This window comes from Pteropus medius, unplaced genomic scaffold (genome assembly GCF_902729225.1).
Source record: "Pteropus medius unplaced genomic scaffold, Ma_sr-lr_union100, whole genome shotgun sequence".
NCBI lineage: Eukaryota > Metazoa > Chordata > Mammalia > Chiroptera > Pteropodidae > Pteropus > Pteropus medius.
The window spans coordinates 21,302,509-21,322,649 of NW_024340696.1; the positions used below are offsets into that span (position 1 = coordinate 21,302,509).

General features: G+C 32.3%; 1 protein-coding gene across 1 annotated transcript in view; it reads right to left on the reverse strand.

The window, feature by feature from the left end:
• Positions 1–20,141, reverse strand: part of ASCC3 (activating signal cointegrator 1 complex subunit 3) — a 261,881-nt gene that overhangs the window by 78,607 nt on the left and 163,133 nt on the right. The window contains exons 21-30 of the mRNA XM_039869401.1: positions 18,325–18,550; positions 16,597–16,751; positions 14,153–14,251; positions 12,987–13,155; positions 12,181–12,401; positions 10,724–10,809; positions 9,134–9,300; positions 8,877–9,022; positions 8,628–8,748; positions 5,014–5,156 (exon numbers count right to left, since the gene is read on the reverse strand). Coding sequence (XP_039725335.1) covers positions 5,014–5,156; positions 8,628–8,748; positions 8,877–9,022; positions 9,134–9,300; positions 10,724–10,809; positions 12,181–12,401; positions 12,987–13,155; positions 14,153–14,251; positions 16,597–16,751; positions 18,325–18,550 — 1,533 coding nt within the window. The remainder of the gene's footprint in view (positions 1–5,013; positions 5,157–8,627; positions 8,749–8,876; positions 9,023–9,133; positions 9,301–10,723; positions 10,810–12,180; positions 12,402–12,986; positions 13,156–14,152; positions 14,252–16,596; positions 16,752–18,324; positions 18,551–20,141) is intronic.

Below are 20,141 nucleotides of genomic sequence, written 5' to 3' on the forward strand. Positions count from 1 at the left end.
TCACTTTGTTGCAAAGTACAGATGATGTGAACTGATGATCCATATTCTGCTCTATAGTTACTGGATTAGCCAAATGATCAGGAGCTTGGCAAGAGTGCTACTGGAGGACATGTGGTGAGAAAGCCAGAAGTTTTATGTGGATGAACTTTTAGACTGGTCCCAGAATGACGGACTACCTATATCTTATGAAGATGCTTATCAAAAAGTTAACAGCAGTGTGTGAAATGCTGTTAATAGTCAAGTGGGCAAAATGACCACCTCTGAAGATAATCAGGCAGCCTCTCTCCCAGGCCTCGGTATTTTGTGCAATGGGTTCATATATTAAGTGGCACAATGATGGAAGAGATGAAGACTATGCATGGGATAAATAAGGAGTTTCATTTCCTCAGGCAGATCCAGCTACTGCTACTGCTCAGTGCCTAACATGCCACCAATGCAAACAACCCTGGACCATTATGAAGTACCTTACCTGTGGGACCAGAGAGCTATTTGGTAGTATGAAGACTATATTTGACACTTTTGGTCACTGAAGGGATATCTATTTAGGATGATATCTAAAATGGACACTGGAATTTGATTCTCTTTTCCTGCCTATCAGGTTCTGCCAGTAACCTCAAGTAGGATTACTGAATGTCTTACACATCATTATGATATCCCATACAATAATGTTTCTGACTGAGGAACTCATTTCATAAAGATTAATAAGACAATGGATGCTATGGGATCCACTGGTCTCACTATGTCACTCATTACTCAGAAAAAGCTGGCTTTATGATTAATGACTCAGCTGAGAGACATACTTTGGCAAGGCTGGAGTGCTATTCTGTAGGATGAGGTGTATGCTCTGAACTAGTAATCATTAGATGATACTATTTTTCTCACTGCCAGAATGTACAGTTCCAGGAACCAAGGAGTCGATGTGTATGGATGTCTTTTGCAATTGTTGCTAATAAACCACTTGGAAAAGTTTTGTTTCCTTTCCCTATAACTAGCTCTGCTAGTTTGGAGGCTTAATAGCCAAGAGATTTTACAATTTACTTAGAAGCTGAAACAGCCACATGGCCATTTGGGGCTCTCAAGCTACAGAGTGGACAACCAAAATGTGGTCATAGTATAATTTAGTCGACTGATCCAGATGAAGAAAGTGGGCTGTTGCCACACTAAGGGGAGAGAAAATTTGGATAGACCGCAGAGAAATATTTTCACACTACTGTATCCATTCAAAAAATTAATCAGAGCAAAGCTCTATAAAAATCCAATTACCAATGTTTCAGTAATGTGGGTTTTGGTTACTTCACGGGATAAAGAATATTAGTTAGCATAGGAGCTGGTTGAAGAAGTGTACAGGTGATGAACTGGAGATGTAGGTCTGACCCCCTGAGCAGTTGCAGAAACAAACACTGTGGCCTCTACCCTTGCTTCCTTGCTATCTCATATACACACTAATATTTTAAGTAACATATTTTATATATTTTAACTAATTTTGCTTCTCTTTCTTCTCCCTACCCTCCACTGTTAAATACAGCATGTGATTATTGTGGGTAACTTTATAATTTAGTTACTAGTTAGAGAAATATTGAGACGGGATTGCAAAAGAACCAGAGGGTGTCTGGATATAACCAAGAGATCTAAGATTAATGGAGTCGATGATGAAATTTTCAGTAGTTTCCCTTGGGGAGAAATGAGTGGATTGGGAATATATGAGCAAGAATTGCATTTTTAGGAGATTTTTTTTTTTTTAAGTGTAGGTATGGAGAGAATGGTGGATGCATGGATTTGGCTAGCTAAAGAATATAGCAGACCTTTGCTATTTGTAGCTAGTAACTGAACATTTCCTACAAGAGAGGCCAAAGAGGGGAAGAGATAGTCCTATTCCCGCTGCATGCTGGTGACAAAAGCTCAGGCATTTGGGCGTTTCCATCTTTGAGTTGAAGCTTGAGAGAGTGATGCAAAGACCCAACAACAGTCTGAGGTTATTGGTGGAAATGGTGGCTGTCAAACTGAGAATCTAAATGACATGGCAGTATGTGCCCATGAACTTTTGAAATCACTGCAAGAAGTCTTCATAATGTCAAATATGAAAGATAACTTTCGGGATTTCTTTACGCTGCAATGTAATTTCACAACAATAATATACTCGAAGGAGTCTTTCTGTGTCCTAATACTTTACTTTAAGAGTTTCCTGGGTTAAGAAGATAGTAGGATAACTCATCTTACTTTTGCTAAGTAACATAATAGAACATGTATATTCTTCCTTACTCATATTCTTTCCATCTTCTTCAGAATTGCACTAGTTTTCTTTTCTTTCTTTCTTTGTCCCCTTCCCTTCTACCACCATATCTAGAGACACTTCCTAACTTAATGCTATTCAACTGCAGGATGATTTTGATGCTGCTCTATTCCACAGGTACTCTGCTCCACAGCTGCCAGGATAATTGCTTCTGTGCTTAACCTGCATCCTTACCTTAGAATGCTCAAGCTGTCAACACTAGTGTCCTACTCAGAGTACCTATGTCCTGCCACAGAAAACCAATCTGATACTGCACAAAAAGCAGCAACAGGAATAGCACTAAACTTCCAGCCCAGGATGTTGTGGAAAGAAATTCTTACAAAGATTAAGTGCTAAAAAGTCCTCCTATTTCAAGTTAATTATTTTAGGGGATTCAACAATAGAAACATCTGCTTTATAGTAAGTTTTGGTATAATCAGATCTAATTTGCATTGTAATCAGTTGCAAACCCACTGAAATTTTTATTTTAAAGGTGATTGCTTTTAGAGGCAGTAATGAAACAGAGTCCGAGTTATCTTCATTTTGAGATGGGCTTGGTGAAACAAAATGACATAATTTCTAGCTGTCCCATTTATGGCAGTGAATTCTTTACAAAACAGCAGAAACTATGCACGTAAAATCCATGGTTTATAATTAGGCTTTGTGATAAATTTTTGTGTTGATAAAAAAACACAAAACAGAGCAGTGATTTTATACAATGGCTGAGCTGTCCATAGTTCCTTATGTTTTGTATATTAAAATGGAAGAAAAGTACTAGAGTTATATTGTAGCTGGGACGAGCACATGAGGTTCACATTTAAGGTTAATGTGAGGCACATATGTGCTAAATGCACAGCCTCTATGTACATACTTCAAGCAAACATCCCAAAATGTCTTTAATAGGTATGTACTTTGTACCTTGACTTCAAAGAAAAGTCTCCATTTGAAACACTTTTAGGAATAGAACAATTTAAGCCTAGATCGATGTTGAAGATAAACTAAACTGTCAATATTCCAGACATTTATTTTTCAGCATTTGCCTAAGTCAAGATATTGTTTAGACATAACAGGGTGATTATTGGGGCACGCCAAGTAAATAACACAGGACAAGAAACATTTTGACAAAATTATTTTGATTTTAAATTATTATCTTGTATAAATATTTAGTATACATATACAAGTAAAATCAAGTAAGTAATGGTGAAACTTGAAAGATAAAATGATAGCTTTCACTCTACATCAAGGAGTCACATGACACTTTTTACATGAAACTAATTTTGAGGTCTGCTACTTGTTAGTAAATAAGATAATTTGTAGTCCTATGTAAGAACATTTTGAAATATTAGTTAACTGATAATAGTTATGTTAACATATTACTATAATATACACGGTAATATCCAACATGTCTACTAACCCTAAATGAGTCATGAGAAGTAGAAGTGGGGGGAAATACAAACTGTTGTAACTGGATACTACAATAGATATATATATACCAAATATAAATCTATGGAGGGAGGAGGAATATCTACATTTAGAGGTAGTAGAAGAAATCACAAAGAATCATGTTAACAGACTGTATCATATAAAATCAAAAATCTTCTATTTGTAAAAAGCTAGTAAAATAAAGACATCCGATAAACTAGAACAATTAACCAATAAAGCAGATGAAAGATTAATATGTGTGTGCATATATATACACATTTATATAGAAATATAGATGAGAAAAATGATATATAAAATTTTATGTGTGTATATATTTTTTTAATTGGCTAAGGCCCATACAAATATATAATAAAAATGCTGTCCTGCAATAGATAAAGCCCAAAGGAATGAAGAAATAAAAGAGAGAAAAAGAAGACAATTACTAAATATATATATGAAAAAAAGTTCAAGTACACAAAAATCAAAGCATACATTAAAGCATTAAAAGAAGGAACATTTTATCTATCATATATCAATAAATTATAACAAATGAGGATGTAGTAAAACTGTCACTCTCATATACTGCTGATATTTCATACATCAATAGTAACAATATCAGGTGGTATAGCCTTTTTGGAAAGTAATCATAAAAAGTTACAAAAATGTCCAAATTACTTGATCTATTAATTTTAAACTTAGAACTCTACTCTGAGGAAATAATTCTAATTAAAAAACCCTATAGTAATAAAGATGCATGACTATTTAAGTATAGCAGAAAACAATAATGGAATGGCTACATAATAGAATATAATTACATAGACAAAAAAATTATAATTGCATAAAATTTTAATGATGGCTATTACTTAGCTAAAAGATAAAAACAGCTTTTAATTTTTACATACTTAGCTTTCTAAATTTTTAAAAATGGTCACGATATTATATATTTTATAAAAATTTAATTTTACAAAATTGATTATAAGTTCCTAGAGGGCAGTGAACACCCAAATATTATGAAAAATTAGTTGAATATTAAAATATACACAGGCGATTATGTTAAAAGGAAGAAATATGGGGATAAAATGAATATAAAAATAAATATTTAATGGAAAAATACTAGAAGAAAATACATAAAAATATTAATAGTGTTAAGGTGACAGTATTAAGCATTTCTTCTTTCCTTATTTTTTTCCAAATTTCCGTAACATTGCACTAACCTTTTAGTATAGCTGAAAACTAAACATAATTAAATATGTAATTTACATTACACTATAATACAATTAATCTGACAAGTATGTGTAGGAGAGATAAAATATACTGCTTACCTCTCTTTCATCCATATTCAACCACTGCTTTGGATCTTCTTCCGTAGCCAGAAAGGCTATCAATTCCAAAGCAGTAAGACGAGTTTGACGTCTCGATGAGACAAATATCAAAACAGGTTTGGCTGGAGAATGGCTTCTAATTGCTGTTGAAAAGTTGTGGAAAATAAAATGGTAAGCCACTTACACTGGAATCTGAATTTATTAGGTTATCAAATGGATACATGGAAGCTAATGTTGTACATGATTTAAGTGAATTCTTAATTTGGTTCTGCAATTTAGCATTATTTGAACTACTAGATGGATCTAACAGCATATTTAAGAAAAGATAGTAAAGGAAAGGTCCCTGGACCTACCTAAGGGAACTTATTGCCTGGGGCAGGGAATATTTAACTTTGTCAGCTCCCAGTTCTGTTCTGAGCTGCTGAGGAAGATGATACTTAAAAGCTGAGATTCTCCATTAATAGCTGTATTTAGATACAAAATCTTAGGTTGTATTTTCTGTTTCTGAGTTATGTTTCTGCTTGCCTAACAAATGATATTACAGTTAACTGTGGAGAGAGTCAAGTTCTGCAGGGTGATGAAACCTCTCTAAGAAGAGCCACAAAAAAATTCCTTTTATTTTTGTCCTGCTACCAGTACATGGAAAATTAAGAGTTCATATCACTAAAATAGTAAGAGATAAGCCAGAATAACATTTTCCTCTTTTTCTAAAAACATATGTGTAAGGTTTCAAGTGGGAAGATAAGAGAGTATAGACAAGAGCTGGAGAGAACACCGTGACTGAATCTATATCGGCGTGATGGCACATGGATAGTTGACAAGACAGAATTTAGTAGTTTGAAAACTGGGTCTTGAGACTAAAAAAAAAAAACCAAGAAAACAAACAAACAAACAAAAAAACACGTTAAAGAGCCCCATAAATCATTCGACCTAACTGAAAAGGACGTTTCTTTGCTATACAGAGGCTTCAAAATAATGGTAAAATGGCGCAAGTAAAATTTACACTTATGTCTACCCAGCTCTCTTAAAACAGCCAGAGATACTTGTATTTCAGTTATTTACTATTGATTTTGTAAATGTGAAGCACAAAATGCTTCATTTCAATCATTGATATGCAATCAGACATTCCTTAAATATATATAAGCAATCTCAACAATACATATTATGAAAAATAACATCTTATTTCTCATTCACAGTTTACCAGATTACAGAATATAAATGGCAATGCTTTGATAAATCATATTATATAATATTTAAGTACAATATTACACAATGTTTAAAATATACATATTAGTACAATATTGGTATCATTTGTACACATAATCATGAATGAATCTGTCTTTTTTAAACCTGAACATTTAATGGATTTTTGCTGCTGCAAGAACAGGTGTGCCTGAACAGCTCACAGCAGATTTATTGTTCATTAGTGATTTTGTACAATGCTTCTGTGGAGGTGTAAATAATCTGAACTGCCAAGATTGGTCTCTAGTTCACAATCAATACTTTGCTTCTGTCATAAGGCTAATTACAGCAGCTAAAAAGTCACCTCACAACTGTCACCTCACAATCAACAGCAGTACACATTAGAGAATTTATTTTGAAGCTTATTTTTAATTGATGTAGTAAATTTCCTTATGCAGCCTAAACAAAACATATCTTTATAAAATAAGAATGTTATTCTTAAATCTTTCCTGCTTTCCTAATTTGTTAGAAAGAGAAAAAAAACAAAATACAGAAACAGAAGCAAAAAAAGTACTGAACTTATTTAGTAAGTTTTGTGGTTTCTGGTAAAAAAAATAAAGATGATGTGACTTTGTTTTTGCTGTGGCTATGATCTATCATTTGTTCAAGGTACTACCATAAGAAAACACCTTAATAGATTTTTAGATTGACTTGATTACTATTTAAAATTATAGGTATTGGCTGCAAAACAGACACACGGACCAGGGGAACAGAATCGAGAGTCTAGAAGTAGACCCATATTTATATGGGCAAATAATTTTTGACAAAAAAGCCAAAAATATACAGTGGAGAAAGGAAAGCCTCTTCAATAAATGATGCTGAGAAAACTGGAAAGCCACCTGTGAAAGAATGAAACTAGACTGTTGTCTATACCACACACAAAAATTAACTCAAAATGGATTATGGACCTGAATATAAGACCTGAAACAATAAAATGCATTGACGAAAACATAGGAACTAAACTCAAGAACCTTGGACTTAAAGAGGATTTTATGAATTTGACCTCAAAGGCAAGAGATGTAAAAGCTAAAATAAATGAATGCGACTACATCAAACTGAAAAGCTTCTGCTCAGCAAAAGAAACCATCAACAAGGTAGAGACAACCATCCGAATGGGAAAATATATTTGCAAGCAACGCCTCCGATAAGGGCCTAATATCCAAAATATACAAAGAACTCAAACGACTCAACAACAACAACAAAAAAACAGATGATCCAATCAAAAAATGGGCAGAGGACCTGAACAGACACTTCTCCCTAGAAGGTATACAAATGGCCAACAAATATATAAAAAGATGCTCAACATCGCTAGCTATTAAGGAAATGCAAATCAAAACCACAATGAGATACCATCTCACACCTGTTAGAATGGCTATAATCAACAGGACAAGTAATAACAAATGTTAGAGAGAATGTGGAGAAAAAGGAACCCTCGTACACCGTTGGTGGAACTGCAAATTGGTACAGCCACTATGGAAAACAGTATGGAGATTCTTCAAAAAACTAAGAATCGATCTACCATATGATCCAGCAATCCCTCTACTGGGTATTTACCCCAAAGACCTGAAAACTCATATCCATAAAGATATTTGCATACCGATGTTTATAGCAGCATTATTCACAGTGGCCAGGACATCGAAGCAACTGAAGTGTCCTATGATGATTGGCTAAAGAAACTGTGGTACATATATACAATGGAATATTACTCAGCCATAAGAAGAAAAGAAATACTGCCATTTGTGACAACATGGATGGACCTTGAAATAATCATACTAAGCAAAATAAGCCAGACAGAAAATGTTGAAAATCACATGATATCACTTATATGTGAGAATATAAACCTAAAAGCATCAAATGAACAGGACAAACAAACAGAGACTCATGGACATGGACGATAGACTAGTGGTTATCTGAGGGTAAGGGGTGGGGCAGGAGAGGGGAGATAGATGAGATAAAGGGTCAAATAGGGGAAGGGAAGAGTAAAGTGGGTAAAGGGGATCAAATATATGGTAGCTGAAGGAAACTGGACTTTGGGTGGTAAACATACAATGGAGTATACAGATGTGAAATTATAATATACACCTGAAAATTAGATAATTGTATTAGCCAATATTATCCCAATAAACTTAACAAACAAATAAAATTATATACATTCATTCTACTACAAACATATTATCATTTATAAATCTCATTTTTAATAATTAATTCAACATATATTTATATTCCTTAACAGTTGAAGTAAATAGTTTTAGATATCTGTAGAAGCTGGAGCAGTATCATCCTTTCAAAGAAACCCAAATTATTTAGAATAAATTTAGAGGATACCATACCAGATGGTTGCTATTCATTCCAAGAATCTATCTGAAGCTTACCTTGAAATGTAGGCTTATTCATACTAGCCATACGGGGACAGTAATGTTGACCTGGGAAGCCTTGAATGTGAACTTCCAGTGGAACTGGGCGTACTGATGGTCGGAAGTTGAACAAGCCCATCTAGCATAAAAATGACAGAGAAACTACTTGCAGTTTTTACATTTAAGTTTATAATGTTATAGTGCCTTCTTCACGCCGCCACCTAAGCCCACATTATTAAAGGCCCAATTTATCAATCTTCTACATACCTGACGAATATTGAGCCAGTCAGCAAGGTCTCTGGCATTGGCTAATGCAGTGGATAGTCCAATTATTCTAACAGGCTTTTCTGTGTGCGATGAGATGAAATTTGTTCGAGAGACAATGACTTCTAGAACAGGGCCTCTTTCCTCCCCTAGGAAATACAAATAATGCACATTAATCATTTTAACAAATCCTGATCTGCCGGCTGATGCAGGTATGAGAGTCGAATTTGTGAAATGGTTTCAGATACAATGGTACTCACCAAGCAGATGGATCTCATCTATGATGAGAATAGTGACTTGCTTTACATAGTTCCTATTTTGCCAGCTTCTGCTGATTCCATCCCATTTCTCTGGTGTGGTGACGATAAGGTCGGCTTTGGCAATGGATTTCACATCAGGAGTCACATCCCCTGTTAGCTCAATAACTCTGGAGGGAAATAAAAATGATCTCTTTAACTTTTCGGGTAGCATATGACCTTGGAAAGGCAAAATATAACTTTCAAAATAAAATTTTATAATGCTTAAAACAACTTTATCTCCCTTTGCTTTCTGAAATTTTCTGAGTTGAGTCTAAAATATGTTTCTTAAGGATTTTAAGATGATTTCCTCCTATAAAATAAAAGACATATAAATTCAAAACACTGACAATCTAACTTTTATGCAGACGTAAAAAAGTGTCAAAACTTTCCTTTATGTTTACACAATCTCTGCCCTATGTGATTTTAGAGATGAACTCACACCTTTTCCACATGCTAAAATAAACATCTTTCTTGTGAGGGAAAGTGTTAACTTATTAAGACTAAAGAAGGCATTAATTAAGAATACAGTTATGTGTAAGCTTCATTTCTTAGGTTGAAATTTTCTATATAAATTACAGGCAAATTCAAACATATGAGGACAAAGAAGAAAGTTGCAGCAAATATGTGCCACCTCACATTGAGCAGATCCCAGTTTTATAGTGAGAAAAAGAGAAATCTAGAGGCTAACTCAAAATTTTGGAAAATCACTCAATAATTTTTATTTCTAACACGTGAAAAACAAAACAAAAAAGGACAAAATTATTTCCTCCTAGTGTAGTGTTCCAAGTTTTTACTTATTTTTTATTAATTTTCACTTTTACTTATTTTGAATATGTAATACATTAATATGGTTCAAAGAATATGTGGTGAACAGTCTCTGTAACATGTCTACTCTCCAGGTACCCAGTTCTCATTCTGAAGCAACCATATATTTATATTCTTCACCATTTTTGAAAACAAAAGGTTTTTAAAAACCTTTTATTTAAAACCCTTTATTTAAAACATTTTAAACAATATCTCTAGAGATCATTCCTTCATTATATAAAGAGCTCTTTCTTTTATAGAGTGATATAATATTTTGTGCTGTTTGAATATACCATAATTTATTTAGTAATGCTCTATTGGACAGTTGGGTTATCTGTAATCTTGCTATTAAAAAACAATACTACAATGAATAACCTTGTGTAAATATAAATATATTTTTAAAAGTCATTTTCTTCAAAGAATTTTTATTGTTTGGTAAATTGCTTACATGGAAAATGTCTTCTAAGTGGTTTTTGAATAACATAAAAAATTTTTTCTTTTGTTTGAGATTTAAAATTTTTGAAAAAATTATCTTGCCAATAAAAATATTCCTATTAAATAATTTAAAGAATTGAATTTTTCAATCTTAAAAGAATGAGAATATTGACAACATTTTAGTAGTAGTTACAATACCTTTACATAACAGACTATGGAAATCATTGTAAAAGCATTTGAGTTTTATGCAAATCTTTTATTTGTCCTTTTAGATTATTCAAAGCATATTTTCTGAAAAAAGTAAGAACTTACTTTTTACCAAGTTTTTCTTCTATTCTAACTTTCCAATCATCCATTCTCTCACGTACTAGGGCTTTTAGGGGTGCGATATATACTGCCTAAAAAGGGGGGCAAAAAGACTCTCATGAAAATAATGACAGTAGTTCAAATAAAGATAAACTCCATAAAATTTATCAAAATGTCACAGTGTGGATTTAAATGTATCTTTTAATACAGAAAGACTTAAACTTTTAATGAGAAAAAATCATTAACTTAATTCATCCAAAGTAAGAGAGAGATATAATACATTCATCCAAAGTAAGAGAGAGACATAATACATCATAAAAATACTGACATAGAAAATTTTATTTTCTAAAAAGCATTGAAGGTAATTTTTTAAAGGTATTTTATAATGAAATTATCTTGTAACACAATGTAACAAAATTTTAAAAATCATGAGAAATCTTTTAGAGAAAATTAGGGTTCAGATGAAAAAAGTTTTTCCTGGTATTATGATCAAGAGTTATCTGAGTTATAACTCTTTCACAAAAAAAGTTACTAATTGTGAAATTCTGAAAAGAAATAGTCTGGTTGTTTAGATTTTAATGTAGATTTTATGGAAGATGCCAGTTGTGTATCTTAGGTGTTCCACTTTTTGTTGTTTTTTTAAAAAACTGGTCTTATAATCCAAATTTACATACAGATTATTCACTGAAAAAAATTCTTTCTTTTATAAAATGTTTCAAATTTAGAGTAGAGCTCTACTAGTGTTTTAACATGACTTCTAATGGATTAATAATCACACAATAGACTAAAAAGTAGGAAAACTTAAAGCTTAGGAGGGAATAAAAGCCACTAACTGGGAATCATTGAAAAAGGAAGTTGAAACATTTCTGAAATTATAAATGAGCAGGAAAATAGCACATAATTCCAATCACAGCACATGGATTAGCTTTCTTAAAAAAACAATGTTTTTAAAACTGAGTGCTTCATATTTCAAGAATGCTTAAAATCAATACTTATTTGACTTGTCATGTTATTTACATAACTAATGATGTTATGTCCACTTTGAGAAAAGTGGAATAAAAAGCTACATCTACATTTCTTGGGTATCATCAAATGGTATCTGTTAAAGCATTAGCATTTCCTTCACAGTCAAATGCTTTAGATTATGAATCATTATATATCTTATAATACAACTATGAATTAGGTATCTTACATTGAAATTGCCAATAAAATAATAGATATTTTATAATGATGAAAGGACATGTGAGCACCAATATGTACATTAGAAATTGAACTAGAGGACTCCAGAGTTTAAGGTAAATTTTCCTGTAGCCAATTATTCTAATACTGATCTCCACCCTTGCCCCCCACCAATCTCCAAAGCTATTCACCGAGTCCTCCCAGTATATTTAGAACTGGTTAGTTTACAGATTATGAAACACCTTTTCTAACTGAATTTAAGCATGTGATTCTTTCAAACAGACCTTTGAAGTAGGGTACTTGTTGAAGACTCTGAAAATGGCTAATTCAGCTGCAACAGTCTTTCCTGATCCAGTAGGTGCTCCAAGTAGAACATTGCAGTCTGTGTGATACAGTGTATGAAATATTTGTGTCTGCACGGGATTAAAGTGGCTAAAGTTGTATAGCGCTTCATATGCTTCACACCCCAAAGCTGTGATCGGTAAAGGCTGAAGATCCAGTAATTCTGAAAAGATGCAATGCTACTGTTAAACAATAACTGGGAAATGTGCACAATACTGATTACTATACCTTAGGAATAAATCAGAACAATCCTTAATTCTTCAGAGGTAAAAAGTGCTTAACATAAATTGTTATATACTACTTACAGATCTTTTTTCCCTGTTACCACATTTGTAAGATATACACACTGGACACTTTTCTGGGGGGAATTCCACATAAGCCAAATATAATGCTATACCTTTCTTTTTCAATCAGGAAAGTAATTTGAATGATAGGGTTTTCAAAGTAATTTGGAAAACATTCATGTTATAGGATAAAACTAAATCTACCTCAATTTGTAGAAAAATGAAAACCATATGCAAACTTCAGTACTGGAATGGTTACTATAAAAAATTACTTTTGATCTGTTAGACAACTGATCAAAGTATACTGGTCAAATGAAAAGTTGCTGTAGCCAATGGAATTACACTAGTTATTATAAGTTGGATTTTGATTCGGATTCAGACAACTTTAAAGCGTAGATACTTTCGACATTAACTAAAACAACAATTTTGGAAAATCAACAATTCATTACTGCTCAATATGTTACCTGTATGAGGAGGATGTCTCTCTGGTAGAATCAGATGTTGAAAGTTGATAATACATACGGCCTCAGCTCCTAACCATCTATCAGACACTGCTCGGATGTAGTATTGGGAAGGCAAAGGCTCAAAAATAGGAATTGTAAATACCAGTAGTTGAGCTTCTTTACTGATAACCTAATGTGAAATAATGTTTAAAATGAAAATGGATATTCTAACATCATAAAGGTCTTATTAGTCTATTGTTAAGACAATGGTATCTACAGCAATATTTACTAAAAAAATAAAGAAGATATCTTAAATTTCTAAATAGCTAAAATAGTCAGGTACTTCAGAAACTTGCGGGTTGTTCTCTCCTGAAGATACCTGATATAACAGAAGGTTAAATTTACATTCAATTTACCTTATCTACATATGCATATCATTAGATATTAAAAGGTTACCAATTAGATTCATTATCAGAATTTCCCAAACTTTATTCATTCCATTACCTAACTTAAGTAAATAATTTTTACCAAATTATTTACTTAATATTTTTCTTTACATTCTAACACTATCTTAAGTGGAAAAACAGAACCACCTGGCCTAAATAGAAGGTAGTCATGAAGACAAATGCAATGAAAACAAAACATTGCTATAAAACTCTACTGCCCACCCAAGGCTCCTAGTCTGAAGCTTGTTTTCTCATTGATAAAAAGAGAAATTGCAAATAAAGTATCAGAGTTAGACATGCTGGCATCAAACTGAGTCTTTCTCTTGGGGTTTACAGAGAATTTAAAAAGGAATGTCCTTTTTACAAAGCGATTCAATACTATTTAGAGAACTGTGTTTATGTAACACCATAACTTATTATTATTATTTTTATATTATTTATCCCACCCATTTGATATTCCACCCTGCTGGAAACCATGCCTTAAATCATGATAAAGATTACAACTCAATTTCTCAAAATAAAATCACATTGAATATATCAATACTATAACATTTAATTATTGCTTTCTTTTAAAACCACACAGAAATATGTGTGTGTGTGTGTATGTGTGTGTATGTATATAAATAAAGCTTTAATGACACTATAAGTTATAGAGAAATAGGTAAAAGCAAAAATTGTTAGTTTATATTTTCTCTTTATGATATCAACATAATAAAGATATAGCCATACATATATATTTACCTGTTTTTTAAGAACTAGAAAATACTCTGAATGATAAATATGATCATTTGTAGGATCTTCTACCCAAATCCACCAGGGTTCTCCTACTGTACCATGGACCTAGGAAAAAAAATATAGTCTCCTAATACTATATATTTGTAATTCAAGTAAGGGATACTGTTGATTGCATACCCAGCACCCATTCCCCACTCTTTTGAACAGCTTTATTAATATATATTTTACATAACAAAGTTTAAAGTATAGAGTTCAATGGTTATAAAGTATTTACAAAGTTGTGGAACCATTCCATAATCTAATTTTAGAACATCTTCATTGCCCCAAAAAGAAACCTTGTACCTATTAGCAGTTACTACCTATCTTTCCCTATCCATCCAACCTCTAACACTTGTCAAAAATCTCTCTCTACAGACCTGTCTATTCTGGACTATTCATATATATGGAATCATTTAATATGTGGTTTTTTGTGACTGGCTTCTTTCAGTTACTATAATGTTTTCAAAGTCATTCATATTATAGTATATACGTATATCAGTACTTCATTTCGTTTTATAGACAAATAATATTCCATTGGAAAGATACTATCTGTTGTATATGCATTCCTCTCTTTTTTTCTTCTTTTTTTTCTATAATAAAACCCAGTCTTATTCAATATTCATCTCTCTTTCATGTGACTCAGGAGAATGTGACCTCGTTTCCTGGGATAATATTGATTAACATAAGCCAATTAGCTTATGATTTCCCCCTGACGATAGGTTGTTGTAAAGGATATGACTAACACTAGCCCAATCAGACTGAAGAGTCTTATGGCCCATGCTCTAGGCTGGTGCAACTGGGTGTCTCCCTCTCTCTTTAAGTAAGAACAAAGAAGCATGAAAACATTTCAGAAGTAGGTAACAGCATCAGCAGGGCAAAAGGATGGAAAGGGCCTGAGCCCTGAATGATGTGATCAAACAGAAGACTCAATCATCTTTAGGGCCTATTTTCCTGTAGACCTTTTATTGCGAAAGATAATATATTTTCTAGCTTAGACAGTTTGAGACAAGTCAATTTTCTATTGTTGCAGTCAACAGCATTCTAGCTAAGAGAGTTAACTATAGAATAAATATTCTATCTTACTAATAAATTAAAACAAATTATGGGAGACTTATTATGGATACTGACAGAAGAAAACTAAAAAAAAAAAAAAATGAAACTTTTATGCATTTCAAAACCATTCTATTAAATACAAAACTTGAAATATGAATTTATGGTTAACTATAACTTTATATTTTATGTAAATTTTTTAATGTAGAAAAATATTAAATATAATTTTATATCACCCAGTCCTCACAGAAATTCTGTGAGAAAGGTAATTATTATTAGAATGTTTGCAGATGAGGAAACTGAAGGAATTAAAGGTTAGAACACTTTAAGACCGATGGTAGATTTCAGTAAGAACTATGGTGAGTAATTTTCAAGCACGCTGTTGAATAAAATTCATTTACCCTAAAGATGTACTAATGTCATGTAATGCAGAAGGTATCTACTTACACATAACTAGACCTTACAACAATCATGTAAAGTAGGCATTGCTATACCACGATTACTGATTCACTAGTCTTTTCCACTGGCTTCTTGAAAGAAAGGACTGAGTCTTATTTGCCTTGTATCTATAATCTCTACTCTACTGTACTCTCTATACTGTAACTGGTACAAAGTAGACCTTAAAAAATATTGATTGAAAAAGAGAACCCAGAGTGGATCTTCATATATGTAAATAACATCTAAGGTATTGAAGAAAGAAGGGTAAAAACAGAAACAGGAATGTGATGGGAGCCAAGGAAGGACGTTTTCAAGAAGGACTATGTATAATGCTGAATGTTCAGAGAAGTAAAGAAATTAACCAAGAAAGTAAAGAAAGTAACTAAGAAAAAGCATTTATTATGATGATCACTGAGGTAGTAGTTCATCTCAGCAGAAAAGAAACAGGTGACTAGGAAGAAATGTGTAATACTCTTTCTACAAGTCTAATGGTAAAGAAAAAAGAGAATGATAGTTTGAGACACATCAGGATTTAAAAGGACTCTCAGCATGGAGAATCTTGAATTTTTAGTAGGCTAAAATGACAGACTAATTATAGATGGCAAAAATGAAGATAACCTAGAGAAAATGAAAGGAGAGAATTAAACAAAGCTACTAGTGAGTTGAATCCACTAAGTCATTGTTTAATGTTGAAATTTTAGGTATCCTAGATGTTCTGAAGAGTTCTCATTGGTTAATATATTAATATACTGCATGGTTTTCTTGAGAATTAGGGTAAATATTACAATGTTTTTAATGAATCTTTAATATACATATTTTTAGACAATTTTCTGTATGCATTGAGGACAGATGTAAGGAGGTGTAATCGAACCTGCAGCAGAGACATTTCTGCTTAACACTGAGATAGGTACTGTCACTTCTACCTGATCACTCCAAGTGAAGTCGGCACAGACACTGAGCGTCACTCGGAGGACAGTCCGTGTGATGGGCTGAATGGATGCTTCCATTGTAACAGAAGGAATCTGATGAACACACTGTTTGACCTTGAGTCCAATATTCACATGATGCAGCATGTGACCTGCAAGGAAAACATCACATAGAAGAAATGTGTCCAACAGAAAAAAGCAATATAATCTGACTTGTAAATGGGATTTCAGAGAAGGTGATTTTATTGCCTGTTTTATGATTTGCTATGTAGAATAGTTGACATTCTTGACCTGGCATGTTTGAATATTTTGTAATAGTTAACTTGAATTAGCAATTCATAGCTCTGAAAACCAGTATCAAGGTTTCTTCAGCTATTAATAGGGTTCTTAAAATTACTGAGACTTAATAGTGTTTAAACTACTATAAACAGTTCCTCTTTTCTCTTACTGAGTTTATGACACATTATAAAAATATTTAGTATTTTTTGAAATCAGCTATTAATTTTATTCAAGGTCTATTTCACAACTCGATAACCATGATGGAAAAAGCTGTAGTAATAAAACACGACTCACCCATCCATACCCATTTCCAGAAAACATAAAGAAAAATACTAAATATGGTCAATCTAGCACGAAATTAACCATTTATACATATTTTGATAAATGATGAGATTTTGAAATACAGATATGTATAGGAGTCCCGGGTAGGGGCAGGGGTCACAGATGTGATGTACTGTAAACATTTTCCTACTCTAGCTCAAGCAACTGGGTGGAAAGAGATGATATTTTATGGTATCAATATTTCTTATATGTATTGGCTCTTCGTAATATAATTTTTAAAGCACATTTATGAATAAATCAAAATGTTTTAAATTTGAAACTAAAGTCATCTTCCTAATCTGATAAAATATTTAAATATGTTACCCCAATGTGAGTATTTTCAACTTCTCTATTTAATGTCCTTAATTTCTCTCTATTTTTATTGATACTTCTCTTCTTCCATTCTGTCTTGGAAGTATTCTTCTTACTACTAATGAAATAATGATCTCAGCCTCTCTTCACATCTCTGGACCCTTTGCCAGCAGTAATCCTCTCTCTTATTTCTGTTCAGCCTGATACCCTTCATGTGTAATGTCTACCCCATTGAGAATTTGAAATTACTTAATCAATGTTTGTTCAACAAAACATTAAGGTACATGGAAATGTATGTAGGAATAATTTTTCAATTTTATGTAACAAAAACCAGAAGGCCAAATGCTATTTACACATGGATAACAACTGGGTTTAAAGATATATATGTGTGTAATGATGAAGTTTAATTAGAAACTCTGAAGAAATGCAGTTTAATGTTGACATAATTTTTTTTGTAATACTGCTGATATACATAACACAAGACTTTGAAATGAGTTAAATATTGAGAAATAAATTGAGAATAAACTTTATGACAAATTCTCATAATTTATATCTGAGATTTTATCTGTAAAATACTCAACTTAAGGGTGTGACAATCTAAACTCTGTTTTAATTGCTAATTCTTTCAAGTGATTTCATAAAATTTGCAGGGACTTCTGTTTGAATTTAGATAAATGAAAAAGAAAGTTCATAAAAATGGTAAAAATTAATCTCGAGTAATGTGAAAATTCACAATAATTTTTTTTTTTACATCTAGTAAAATATTTTATGTGCACAGAATAATACATTAAAATATTCTTGTTTCCTTCTTACCTATTTCATCTTTCCTCATGTCTTTCAGCTTATCCACAGTAAGATTTTTTTCTTCTAATCTTGTTAGAATGTGTGGTGGTAAGACTGAAAACTGTCTCAAAGGGCTAGCCCAACCCCAAAGCCTCTTGTCAATGACTTTACTAAGATTCAGGAGTTTGTAGGTCATGGCAGGCCAACGTTTCCTCAGAGCAATTTCAAAAAGAGCACGGACAATTCTAGCTGCATTCTGAAGAATAAAAAGGAGGGACTGGTGGTTAGGCAACATGTACTTTAACATCTGTCAATAAATTTATTATTCAGACTCAGTTTCAAAAGAAGTATGTCAAATTGCATCTTTTAATTGCGGGCAACATCTATTCTTATATAACACTAATTATCTTTATCATTGTTACACAAGAATAATCAATCACCTCCTTTATGTGGATATTATCCTGTTTGATTTTCAGAGAGAAGCCTTATTTCCAACTTTTTAGGAAGCTCCTCCTTACAACCCCCTAAATAGGAATGAAAGAGGAAGAGACAAAAGGCCTGTATTTAGGTTGAGGCCATCTAGAATATAAAAGGCTGGTATAGTGAAATGATTAAATTTATAAGGTTATTTAGAGAAATAAAGACGACTTTGGGATCCAGTCAGGGAGAAAAACTTGTGAGAGAAGAGTAACAAAGGAAATATTGATGAGTGCAGCTACCATATTAATGGCTCTCTATAAATTAAGCTATGTTAACTGCTTTACATATATTATCCCTTCTAATCTTTATAACAACTGCATTTGATTGGTCTTCAGATAATTTTATAAAGATAGTAAAGCTTGGTGAAGTTAATAATTTGACCAAGGTCGCATAGATAATTGGTGTGAGAGTATCTTTTCAAAGCTGGGTCTAAACAAACTTAACTCTAAGATTCTAAATTCAGTGGTCTGAGAATAACTTCATTAATAGACATATAGAAAGTTACAATTATTAAAGACTTTATTTTTACTTCTTTCAGTTAGTTTCCATTTGCTTTGCCTCCCTCTCTCTATCATTAACTTTGCAGATTGTTTTATTAAAGATTGTTTTTAAAATCATGAACTTGTGTTTTTAAAATCATGAACTTGGAGACACCTTACAATATCTAATGATGTCTGTATTTGAAAATGAAGCATGTTTAATCTGGTCAAAATTATAAAAAGATATGAAAAAGAGTAAAGATTTTAAAGAGCAAATAGATGATCCAGCTTGAAGTTATGATCATAAAGGTTATAGACTTTAGTTTTACATTATATGAAATGTGTATGTCTTTTGACAAATTGACTATTTTGTTTCAGTACTAAAAATTTAAGAACAAAAGTGGTATTTAGAAGTATGAGGACAGTTCTGATACCCATTAGTAATGTGACAAGATATAAACAAGATATTTTATCTGGAATGATATAAATTGAGTGGGAATAATGACCAAAGTCTGACATGTACAGTTCAGAGAAGCTAAATATAGGCTTCCTTATAAAACTATAGGACACTTGAGCCAAGGATTTATTTTAGGGGCTGATGGAATAAATTTTCAGAAATATATAGAAGGAAGTACCATTTTAGAGTGCTGAGAGAGTGCTTGTGGAACAACTCATGGCTTAAACTTAAAATATAAATAAGCTCAACAACAATATAATGAATTCAAGGATGATAAACCCATAATAGTTATTTCAGAAAAATCAGGGATGCTTTGATACATATCCTTAATGTTCTGAGATTGATTTTCTGGGTACCAATCATAAAAAAACCCCATAAATTTTACAATATAAAGGAATTCATATCTCAGTCTCTGATAATAGCTTCAAGAT